This window comes from Protopterus annectens, chromosome 3.part1 (genome assembly GCF_019279795.1).
Source record: "Protopterus annectens isolate FY-2018-M chromosome 3.part1, PAN1.0, whole genome shotgun sequence".
Taxonomy (NCBI): Eukaryota; Metazoa; Chordata; order Ceratodontiformes; family Protopteridae; genus Protopterus; species Protopterus annectens.
This window is the reverse complement of record NC_056732.1, coordinates 678,485,981-678,498,927: the sequence shown is the minus strand read 5'-3', so window position 1 is coordinate 678,498,927 and position 12,947 is coordinate 678,485,981. Positions and strand designations below refer to the sequence as shown.

General features: G+C 41.4%; 1 protein-coding gene across 3 annotated transcripts in view; it reads left to right on the top strand.

Annotated features, from left to right (window-relative positions):
- HHLA1 (HERV-H LTR-associating 1) overlaps positions 1 to 12,947 on the top strand; it is a 514,160-nt gene that overhangs the window by 69,058 nt on the left and 432,155 nt on the right. For all 3 annotated transcript variants that reach the window (XM_044067042.1, XM_044067041.1, XM_044067043.1), the window contains exon 2: positions 2,939 to 3,054. In XM_044067042.1, the coding sequence (XP_043922977.1) occupies positions 2,939 to 3,054 (116 nt within the window). The remainder of the gene's footprint in view (positions 1 to 2,938; positions 3,055 to 12,947) is intronic.

Sequence of the window (12,947 nt, the reverse complement as noted above, 5' to 3'; positions counted from 1 at the left end):
TGCTTTCTACTGAGATATGATATTCCTCCCATAGACTGTATTTTTCAGCAGTCACTCTATAAGGTTTCAGACCAAGCTAGCAATCATCTCATCTTATATAGCTGCAGGCATTATTGAAAAATGTCCTAAAAGGAGTACATTTCCTTAATGAGAAAATTGTCTGGCTGGCAGACCAAGACGGACATGGGTGCAGGAGTCCCTGCTTTAGCTCAATGGATTCTGGGATGTTTTTTCCATTATAGAGGTACTGTATTACAATGCAACAATTTACATACAAATTTATGTATATCACACCTATGCTCCTGGCTGAGTATACTTTGTAACAAAACATTTTGCAATCTGACGTCCCAGCTATTGCAAAGCAGGCTGCTTTGTATGAGTCCCTTCCGTTTATACTGGATTAGATTGTTTCAACCACTATAGCTCCCCTGGCATATAAAGCTCTTTTATCAAGCAGTTTTACCAGTGAGCAGTACTAAAACTGCCAAGAGTATTTACTCGTAAATTTGGGAGTCTCTTTGACTATAGCACAGCTGACAGGGTGATGGCATTACTCCATACTGGAGGCTACCATTTCTGTAATTCTAAAACCCAGTAAACAGCCTGTTATCCACCCACTTATCAACCAGTACCATTTTTTCACTTTGGAAGCTGAAATACTGGATAAACTCTGTTAGCTTGGATGAATGCAAGCAGAATTTAGTGCTCTGGAAGCACAGTGGACATCTTAGAAGGCATAACTAAGAACATTATTCATGCCTTTTGAGAATACAACAACCAGTCTGTATCAAGGGTAATGATGTCAGTAGATATAGAGACATTTGATGGAGTAAGCTGGGGATATCTATAAACAGGCTTAGAGGTGATAGGGTTCTAAGTGCTAGTGACAAATGCATTGGGGTTTTCTCACAGTCCTTTGGTTTACAGTCAGGGACTAAGTATGTATGTCTTCTGTCACCATTCCTGTTCATTTTCCTATAGATATTTTAACTGGAAGACATAGCAAGAAAGTGACTGTTAGGCATGCAGTTGTAAAAGAATTGGTCAGTCAAAATCCTGCTGCATGTAAGCAGTATAATAATACACTGGTCTCCTTCTCAAATGAAAAGGGTAAACACTGGGGGGCCAATATTCAGCAGCCCTGAACTACTGTCTTCACAGACAGAAGCTTGTAGATTGTCTGCATCCCATGACACATAGGGAAAAGAGGAAGAACTAATCTGGTTGTTTGGTTATCAGCAGCTCGTAGATATTTGAGGATCAATAGGAACATGATATTTGAGGTAATAGATCAAAAACCTAGATGCCTTGAAAAGGAGGAAGATCTTGATAGACCTGGAACATTGGTATTCCCTCCCAGTATCGTTTTTATAGAATAGCTTATTGATCTTAAAGTGGAGAGAGTCAGTTACTTTTCATATATTTTTTTTCTCCATTACGTGCTGCCATTTAGCCCTCCTGAGACATCAATGGCCAATTTATCTCTCCTTTGATAAGGGCCAGCAATGGAAGGTCATCAACCAGATAGCCATTTGAGTTGTATTTAGTTCTAAACCATTGCTTTGTTGCAGCCTGGCATCTGTAGATCCCAAAATGCCATCTCAATTACTCTTGCACATTGCCACATGACTCATATCTCTTACCCTCTGATAGCAAAAACTCTGGACAAAGCCAAAAATTGTGTGTCTGTGGGTGGGTGGGTGGGTGGGGACAAAGGTCCAAAATCAAATTTTAATTACTACTCTTATAAACTTAGAATGTTGCTAAAATAATGTTTTTGCATTAGCATGCTATTTTCTGCGAGATATAAAGTCTTAAACTTGGGTGTGCTCAAATGTTCATTATTTAGTGGCATCAATCCCTAACAATTTGCCAGAAAACCAGGAAAAGACTAAACATGTCAGGCAAAAATATGGACATTTTGCAAAAATCTGGGCAGTTGAGAGGTATGCCACATGTGAGTCAATGTGTGGATATTGTGCCGATTTACACTTTGATTGATGCATCTGTTTCAGCCATAATGTTGTAAACTACACCAACCACCATAGGGTATCAGTCATGAAGCAAATCAGGAGTTTCCCTCCCTAGGGATGAAGAAACCAGTGTCATCCACTCACTCCAATACTCATGGTTTACAGATATGGCTTTATCCCTCTGTAAAGCAGGCATGAGTGAGGACCAGTTACTCGGTTTTGATTGCTCCTCACTGTCCTCGAAGAAACACTGCTTTAACTGTTTGTTATCTTTGTGAGAAGGAGGTGTAAAGAACTTAAAAGTCAATTTTTTTTCTTTAAGGTTTGGGTTTTCTATAGAAATCAATGGTATTAAAAGCCCTCCCATATGCAAATGTACTATACGTGTATCATCATAGTCAACTTCCCCCACCTGATAGCTGATATGCCAAACTCTTTGGTTAAAGACTGAACAGAAGCCTGGGGACTATACTACTAGAAACTGGATAAAAGGATTGGAGTACTCAGTTGCAAAGTGAAGCTGGACCACAGTAATGATCTTAAGCAGCCCCTGATAGGGAAACATTGATTTTGATCTAAATTAGATCCAGTTCTGGTGAAGACATTCCTGGAGCTTAAGAGTGCAACGTTCCTATGCTCTGGTGAATGCACTACTATTGGTAAGATACTTATATAATTTTTACATATTTAAATATTACATTGGTTGAAATGATCAGTGACAAAAATTGTTATTATTGAATAACTGTTCACTTGATAAAGGTGAGAAAATGGCTTAAGTAAAGACAGTTGGTCATAATGTATAAACTGCAGCTGTTGAGAGATAGATACTTTAAAATTTAAAAAGATTAATTCTAACTTTTACCTTGCATCTTGATTCTGTATTCTGATAACTATTCAGATTAAATACAAATCATTTGTTGTATTCATCTATATTTATGGATCAATTCAATTTTGTTTTTGAACAGTAAAATCTTCTGCATGCAAGGTCCCATAATGCCACGGATGCAGGATGTCAGAAAGCAGATGCTCTCTGTTAAAATATTCACTGGTTGTGTATCCCTTATACTTTTCTGGAACATAGGTATGTGAATTTTTATATTAAATTAGTTAAGTCTTTTGTATCACAATAGGAGAAATATCTTCAATGTACTTAAATGAATGTTACAATTGCTTTGTTTTTCAGGATGCCTTGAGATTATTGACAATTACTCCAAATGGATATGACAGGGTCTAGAATACTGAATGCCTCATAACATATGAATCACCTTAGCAGTATAAAGAGTAAAATAGCTATGCAGATGCTGACAAAGTCATATAATCTATATTTGATACCTTATTCTTCATAGGTTCATAGGTTTGTAGGCAGTTACTAGGCTAATGATCTGTGATGATCTTCAGAAGCCTAGCCATGCATTTCCAATACGTTGCTAGCCCCAGTATTTTTATTACAATTCACTCAGAGTTCCTTGTATTCTAATCTGGGGTAAGCAGACATTTACATTTTACCACTGTCTGTAATGGACAAGTGTGTCGATAAAGGTTTGAATTTGCAGTTTCCCTTCCACTCATACAGATTAGACTTGAACAGAGTAAGAGCCATACTTTGCTTAACATGGAAAGGAAAATGATTCCAATGTAGCAGTATTCACTGTGTGACATATCTATCCCTCCGGCATGCTCTATTTAAGTTGCAGAAGAGATTGCAATCCTTTGAGTGGGTGTTTCTGTCCCTAGTGGACTTGTAGATGTGTAATAGAGCTGAAAGCAAGGGGCTTCTAGAAGCTCTGTAAATGAGGCAGAGATCACCCCTCTGTAGCCTGTAAGATACCAAAAAAAGGACTGGTCTTTAAGATGATCAGTGTAGCTTTTGTGATATACGCCTAGATTTTCTTAGTGAGAAAGTGTTGTGATCACTTGAGTTATGTTAGCTGTTTGGAGAGGTACATACTGAAGGGGCATTATACTCAATGATTAGTGTAATGAGTGTAAAATACAGTGGAATGATCACATCCCTGAACCTGGAAATCATACCGTTACTAATAAGCTGTACGGTTTAAAAGAACTTCCTTACTATAGTGGACACATGGTGATTGAATGACAGCTCGTTGTCCACATGGGTTTATGTGCCCCTAACTACTGGGTCAATTTTCTGGGGTGTGTTTTTGATGTGATATTTACAGAGCATATAATGCTTGCCAAAGGATACAATTATGCATTTTTTTATGTTTAGTTTTAGGCCATGGCTTTGACAGCAGCTATTTGTTTGGGAAAGACTTTTTTGAGATCTCTTGGTATCTTCTGGAGAGTTTATGATGGCCCAAGTTTATAGTCATCTGAAAACTTGGTCAGACATAAGTCATTGACACTGTAATCAGCTATTCACATAACTATTCTGAACAGCCAAATATAAGCAAAAACATGGCTCTTTGTACTGCCATCCATACTCAACAATAACATCTTCACTCCAACATGACAACATTAGTAGGATACAAGACCACAAATGTGGGCAGTACTGAATGTATGGTAGGGTGATGGGGGCAACTACCCCATGTGCGAGCTGTTCATGTGCATATTGCTGGGTTAATATTACATCATCGAATCACAATTAAGCAAACGCTTCTTCATCAAACACTAGTTCAGTGAGCATACTATATGATGTTTGCAGATGACATTGTGATCTGTAGTGAGAGTAGGGAACAGGTGGAGGAGACCCTGGAGAGATGGAGATATGCTCTAGAGAGAAGAGGAATGAAGGTCAGCAGGACTAAGACAGAATATATGTGTGTGAATGAGAGGGAGGATAGAAGAATGGTGAGGATGCAAGGAGTAGAGGTGGCAAAGGTGGATGAGTTTAAATACTTGGAGTCAATAGTTAAGAGTAATGGTGAGTGTGGAAGAGAGGTGAAGAAGAGAGTACAGGCAGGATGGAGTGGGTGGAGAAGAGTGTCAGGAGTGATTTGTGACAGACGAGTACCTGTAAGAGTGAAAGGGAAGGTCTACAAGAGGGTAGTGAGACCAGCTATGTTATATGGGTTGGAGACAGTGGCATTGACAAAAAGGCAGGAGTTTGAGCTGGATGTGGCAGAGTTAAAGATGTTAAGATTTGCACTGGGTGTTACGAGGGTGGACAGGATTAGGAATAAGTATATTAGAGGGTCAGCCCATGTTGGAAGGTTTGGAGACAAAGCCAGAGAGGCAAGATTACATTGGTTTGGACATGTGCTGAGGAGGGATGCTGAGTATATTGGGAAAAAGATGCTAAGGATGAAGCTACCAGGTAACAGGAAAAGAGGAAGGCCTAAGATAAGGTTTATGGATGTGGTGAGAGAGGACATGCAGGTGGTTGGTATGACAGAGCAAGATGCAGAGGACAGGAAGAAATGGAAACAGGTGATCCACTGTGGCGACCCCTAACGGGAACAGCCGAAAGAAGATGATGATGACTATCTATCAAACTAACTTTTCAGAGAAAACTTTCCTAAGGCAAACTGATGGTAGTCTACCCTAGCGACTATAAAGAAAATCATAAAACATAATACCTACGCAGGTGGGGGGTTATGCTCTTACACCCCTGAACTAAATATACCAACTCTGAAACCTCATTACAGTGGGGAAAAGGACAAATTCCAGATGGTGGCCAACCATCGGTTTGCCCTAGGAAACTTTTCACTGAAAAGTTAGTTCAATGAATAATATGTTCACGGAATTGGTGTTCGATGAAGAAGCATTCGTTTAATTGTGATTTGACGAAGTGATATGGACCCCATATTGCTGATCGGGCATGAGTACTGTAAACCTTAAATAACATACAACTTTGCACAGCTCCTCATGGTGTCCTGCAGAGTGATACAGGCAACAGAGAGACCCAAGAGAGACTTTTCCAGATTTAAGTATTTTTTTCTCTGTTTTTTTGCTCCGACTGCCTTTTCCCACCTAAAAAGTGAATTTCTAACTGATCTGTGCTTTAAAAAGTTTAAATTGCATTTGCCTTCTGATTTTTACAGTTTTTGCACTTGTTTTATATCAATTTAAGTTGTTTTTGTATTAAATAACTGTTGTAGGCTACACACTAAAGTGCTCTAGCCTGTTTATAGCATTTACAGCGTTTTCTGTGTGTTTTTCTGCTGTTTCCTGAAAAAAAACAAAAACAAAAAAAAAAAATTCTCTTTTCCTGCCTTTGCTGAACTAGATTAGTCCAAATTTCAGGTTTTTCTGAATTCCGGACTGTGGTATAGTTTCTTGTGTTGCCCATATCCTTACTTGGATAGGAGGAAGCTTCTCTGTTCACCAGTGTGAGTGGGGAGCTTTGAGCAGCCTATCTGTCCCTGGAGGAGTGGTCTCAGCCCTGAAACTAGTAGCTTATCGGTCGCTCTGGGTCAATTCCTATCTCTTTCAGTTTCCCTGCTTTAGAACCCGCATTTGTGTGGTTTTGCACGATTTTGCACATAGCGCAGCATCGGACAGCGCTGCTTAAACGGGTTTAAACTATTCCTGGCTCCACAAAGTCTGCTCTTCACTTTTTCCCTTAGAACTGTTCTAAATCTCAAAGTAAGCACTCTATTTTCATTCTAAAGCCCTGCAGTTGCTCATATAAGTAATCTTATAAGTAAGTACTAATAAACTAAAGCACTACACCCTCTTATACTCCCTTTAAGTACTTGGCTCCCTATTGGTCCTTTTTGATCAGTCAAAAAGTAGTTCCTTATACTATTCTGGCATGTCCAAAAGTCAGATTCAGGTTTACTCTCCAATCCAGCTGGTGAATCTGGGAATCTTGAGGCAATGTTACAACTGCCTTTTGTACACAGACCACCATCTCCTCCTCCCAACAAGCTCAAATATATGTGAGAGATGCAAGTATATAGCCAAACTGGAGGCTGAGCTCTCTCAACCCAATACTGGCGCAGTCAATCAGGAGGAGAAGGTAACCACACACACCACAAATCCAGTCTCACATAGACCTATCACAACAGAAAACCAAACACATAAACACACAAAAACATACTCGGAGGCTCTAAATAAAAATCTGCCCAAGCAGCAGAGACCTCCAAAACAGACATCCAAGCAACCGCTACCCCACAACAATACCCATGTATCACATAGTTCACAAAGTCAGTGTGCCACACAGTCACAGCCCTTAAGGCTAAACAACACACCTAATACACTTGTAATAGGTGATTCTATTGTTAGACACACTGACATCCCACTCACCAGGCTGAACAAGGAGAAGGTCACTGTAAGCTGCCTGTTGGGTGCCAGGATCCGCCACATAACACAAGCACTCAGGTCACTCCAAAGCAAATACAAATATGACTCTGTCATTGTCCATGCTGGTGTGAATGACCTGAGACGTACCTCCCTGGACTACATGAAAAGAGACATAGAGGAGCTCTCTAATCATGTAGCCCAGGCTGGTATGACCCTGACCTTGAGTAGCATCTTACCCTCACCAAGAATGATGCCACAGTATAAAGACAAAATGATCAATTTTAACAATTGGCTAAAGTATTGGTGTCATTCAAAGGGGATTCAGTGTCTGTCAGCCTGGGATGACATGCTCGACAAGCCACGTTGCTTCACTAGGGATGGCTTGCACCTGTCGCCCCTGGGCTTTCGAATACTGGCTAAGGCTCTTGCCACCCCCATAGTGCCTTTTTTAGGCAAGGCTCAAAAGACAAACCCACCTCCATAGACAACACAAAGAAAAAGAAACTAAGGGTAATGCTGCTCAAAGCCAGAAGTCTAAACCTCAAGATGCATGCACTCGAGGCTCTCCTCAGTATGGAGAATATCGATATCTGTGCAATAACAGAAACCTGGTTCAAGGCTCCAGAAAGCACCCCAGCACTACCAGGTTATACCTCATACCATGCTTTTCGGCCCCAAAACTTGGACCGAACCACAAAAGGAGGGGGAGTATCCATATTCATCAAAGATACCCACACCTTCAGGTTAGTGGCACTGCATGAAGCATCGGAGACCATCCATGTGCAACTAACAGTGGGCAAAACTGCCTTTCAGTTTGCAGCCTGCTACAGACCACCCTCCCAAACTCAGGAACCCCACTCGGCTTTCCTGAGAACACTGGAGAATATGAAGGTCTCTCCAAACACCATTATATTGGGTGACTTCAACTACCCAAACATAGACTGGGAGCACTACTCAAGCCCCAACACCCTCGCCCAACAGTTCCTAGAATTTATAAACTCAAATGCTATGGAACAACTGGTCACCACCCCCACAAGAGGGGAAAACATATTGGACCTGATCATCACCAACATGGGGACTCTATGTTCCATACCAGAGGTATACCCCTCATTGGTAAGATCTGACCATAAATTAATCTCACTGGACATCCATATCCCGTCCCCACACCCAGCAAAGGAAACCACGGTGAAGAACTTCTCAAAAGCAAACTTCACACTTCTCAAAACCGAGGTGGAATCCTTCAAAGCCCCCGGGCCAGTGGAAAATACGGCCCAAACTGCAGAATCCTTTACAAACACTTTCTATGGACACCTACAGGAATGCATGGATTGTGCTATCCCAAATAAAACAAAGACTCATTCCTCCAAAGGCAGAAGACCTGTCTGGTGGACCCCAGCCATCAATAAGCTATACAACAGAAGGAGGAAGCTACTACATGATAGAGCAAAATCCCAAAAAGGGAAGGCATCTCTGATCAGTTCTAGCAAGAAACTATGATCCCTGATAAAATCATCTAAGGCCAGCTTCGAAAGAAAAATTGCACAAGATGCTAAAGATAATCACAAGGCCTTCTTTAGTTATGTTAGGAACCTGGGTGGCAACTCCCAGATATGCTCTGAGTTAGTTCAAAATGACAAAAAATACACTGAACCCACAGACATTGCCAACATCCTGGCAGACAGGTTCAGTGCAAACTCCCCCCCGCTTCCCCCCCAAAAGAGCAAATGTCTATCCCAACAGAGTGTAGCCTCCCTGACACCACAGATGCACAGGTGAGAGCTGCCCTCTCCAAAGCAAAAAACACAGCATCAATGGGACCGGACGGTGTCCCGGGCTGCATCTTACACGAACTTCAAGAAAAACTGAACCCTCACATAAAGTCACTGTTCAATCTCAGCCTTACTACAGGATATGTACCCAAGGAATGGCGTACAGCAACAGTGGTCCCACTCCACAAAGGTGGTGCTGCAACGGACCCCGGAAACTATCACCCTATAAGCCTGACTAGCCTGGTCTGCAAAGCTATGGAGCATATCATCATGAAACTCATAAACAACGACATTGGGAACCTCCAAACACTGTATCCTACCCAATTCGGCTTTGTTAAGGGCAGATCTTTCCTCTTGAACCTGGTCGACTTCTTTGAAACAGTCACCAAGGCCATAGATGAAGGGAAGGTAGTCCACACAGCCTAACTGGACCTCACAAAAGCCTTCGACACAATACCCCATTCGGGCATCATAAATGAGCTCACCAGCTTAAATATCAACCCCTATGTCACAAGATGGGTTGTAAATTGGCTCAGAGATAGAACCCACATGGTCAGAATTGCAGGTGCCATGTCAGACTCTAAACCAGTTACAAGTGGCGTCCCACAAGGCTCAGTCCTGGGACCTCTCTTGTTTGGTATATATTTCTCTGAGGTACAGGCTAACATGGGCGGACTATGGCTGACCAAGTTCGCAGATGACTGCAAACTGGGTGCCGTAATCAACTCACCAACTGACACAAGCATCCTCCAAAAGGGTCTCACAAAGACGGATAACTGGTGGCAGAGCCATGGCCTAAAGCTAAATGCCAAAAAGTGCATAGTCATCCCCTTTGGGAACAACAAAGTGCCCACAAATTACCACATAGGTGGTAATCCATTAAGTACGGAAGAAGTAATTAGGGATTTGGGGGCCCAAGTAGATAACAATCTCTCCTTTGACAATCATGTTGCCAAAGTGGTTAGAAAGACCTTCTATATAGCCCACCTTATCATGAAAGGGTTCACATCTAGATCAAGAGAGGTCATTGTGCCCCTCTACTCATCACTCAGCAGACCCATAATTGAATACAATGCCCCATTTGGGATGTACCTTACCCGACACCTGCAGCAACTGAAAAGACCCCAAAAGTACCTCACCAAGAGGATCAAGGGACTCAAACAGATGCCCTACGCAGTTAGGCTAAAGAAACTCCAGCTCTACTCAGTTGCTTACCGCCTATTCAGAGGCGATCTGTGCCTGACGTAAAAAGCCATGTCCAACCCAGAATTAATGGACATGCTCCACCTCAGGAAATCCAAATCCCTTAGAGCTACACGCTCCAAGGACTTAAACCTCAGCACAGAAATAAATAGGACATGCTGGAGGGCCAGATTCATATCCCAGAGGCTCCCCTCACTCTGGAACAAAATCCCAGTCCATGTTAGGCAGAGTCCCTCAATGACCCTCTTCAAGAGAAATTTTGACGAGTGAATGGGAGATCGTAGGTTTACCCATGGGATCTCTTCTGTGTCCCTACTAGACAGAGGCACAGTAAAATAACCTCAAAAGAGCTATCTTCTGTGACCTACTATACAGAGGCACAGTCAACTAATCTAAAAGGGTGGTGAAAGCCAAACACACTCTGGCTAGGCTTATAAATGTCCTAGCACAGATAGCCTAGTATCAACCTATGAACCTATGAAATGTATTTAGTAACCTTTTGTGTTAACTGTAGAAAGGTGCTGCAGGAGAAGTTTTCTTTTTTTTGGTCCTCAACTGAGACTGTCCATGACACCAGCTGACCTAGCTATGGCTGTGGATTTGTGTTTTGTACAGTAGCAAACACAGTGACCATATTACAAAAAGTTACTTCACACATAATGTACTTTCATTTAAATGACTAAAGTGAAATGTTTATCGTTACTACAATGGGTAATATACAATGCTTCTCAGTGACATATTACAACAATTTTATATAACAGCAGCATTAATATGTTTCAGGACTAAACCACCAAGCCTGCAATGTGCTGCACCAACACCAACTTCTACAACATCCATATGTGTTGCTACAAGGTTCTTATGTGACTATCCACTTTTCAAATGCATGACTTGTAAGACTTGACACTTGACAGCATATTTGTAATCCCAGTATTCACTTGTTCATATACACTCTCAGTCATATGTGCATATATGTAATCAAGTATAGTGAAAATGCAGTTCACTATTCATGTCTAACTCAATATTCACTTGCTTATGTATGCATTCAGTTTGTAGCTGAAATCAGATAATGATTTGTTGGGTGTCCCTTGGAAATCTAAGGTACAGAGTTTGATTCTTCCCACCTTCATTTGCCTACTGTGTGACTCTGAGCAACTTATTTAATCTGACAGTGATCCAGGGGTTCCTGTGGAAAGATACATTTTGTCCAATGGGCTTACCTGGTCAACCTGGTGTGTGTGTGAGTGTGTGTATGTGCACGTGCATGTGTGTGGTCATTTTTGTTGATTAGATCACCAGGTCTTTCAATTTGTATGATTTTTCAGTAGATGGGGTACAATTTATTGTGCCTTGAATACAGCTGCGATTCATAAATGGTGAGCTCTTTGTGCTGTGAAAATTAGTAAAACTAGTGGAAATGCACAAGGTGTGGGTGATTCAAAGATACAGATATTGCGGCTGGACAATGGCCAAAATAATACTCTATGCAGCACATGTTAATGCAAGCATAATAACATGGAAATGTGGAACCCCAAACAAATGAGCCACATGGTTTATTCAAATGAAGAATCCCAACATGACAATTCAGTTCAGAAACATATAAAATGGTGGTGCAGCACAGTAGTGCATAACCATTTTGAACACCATGATTTCTGATGTCATGTCAAAGCCATACTATGAGCATCAGTAGCAGGAGCACAGCGGCATGTGATAAGAGGAGCTATCAGAGCAGTGCCTGCAGGCTTATTCATTGAGGCCATCCACACCACTGGAGGAGATATGGACAGCACCTGATGTACAACCAACGTAATGACCAACAGACAGCATACCTTTTTGGAATGGACAAATGGGCAGGGATACTATAAGCAACCTTGACAAACTGTATGACCCACAAGAAGGATCAGTGGAGATGCATGATATGCTTATTCTTGTTAATACAAAGTTGTGTGCAGTTTTAATCATCTTTGCTACAATGACCTTTCAGTGACCTTAAGGGGAAGATTTTAGGGATATCAAAAGCATATGACTCACAAATCCTAAACAAGTTTCTTAGTGTAATGCTGCACATGGAGGAGCATATCTGGTTCACCAGGACAGCACAGGAGAGAAACAACACTATGCTGAGTTTTTATAACATAGTCTGATTTCCTGAGGTCCTTGGAACAATGATGCCATCAAGGCCTCACCCAGTCCAGATGTCCTGAAGTATATCAACAGGACTTCTTAATACTCTATAAACTGCCAGATTCTCTGTAATGGCCAAAGCATTATTAAGAATTGTGTAACACCCAAACAGTTCACATGATTCACACATTTGCACATGTTGTCTGACCTACATCAATGATTCCCACAACTGACATTCCCACTGGATCACCTGGCTGGCTGGTGCGCTCACATGCTAGATACATGGATTTAAGCACACAGGTACCACAAGAGTAAGCCACATATAATATGTGGTGAGTTGGGTGTTGTAGGTAATGCCAGAGATATTGAGAGCAGTACACAACTTTGAGAACATGCAATAAGTGGCCTACAATACAGCCAATGTTTAAATGTGAAACGTAGTGTTTGTATTTGGACTAGTGAAAGAATACTTCCAATGGCTAGACATGTTAGGAGATGTAATTTAATACAGTTCAGACATACAGCAAGTTTACTGTTGTATGTGCTACGTTATCCTGTGCTATGCTATGCTACATGGCATCACACAACTGCACCAGCAGGTGAACGTCATGTTATGGGCTTTTATGCCAGTCATAACAGCTGAAGGTTAGGGTGGAGAGTCAGTGAAGGACCA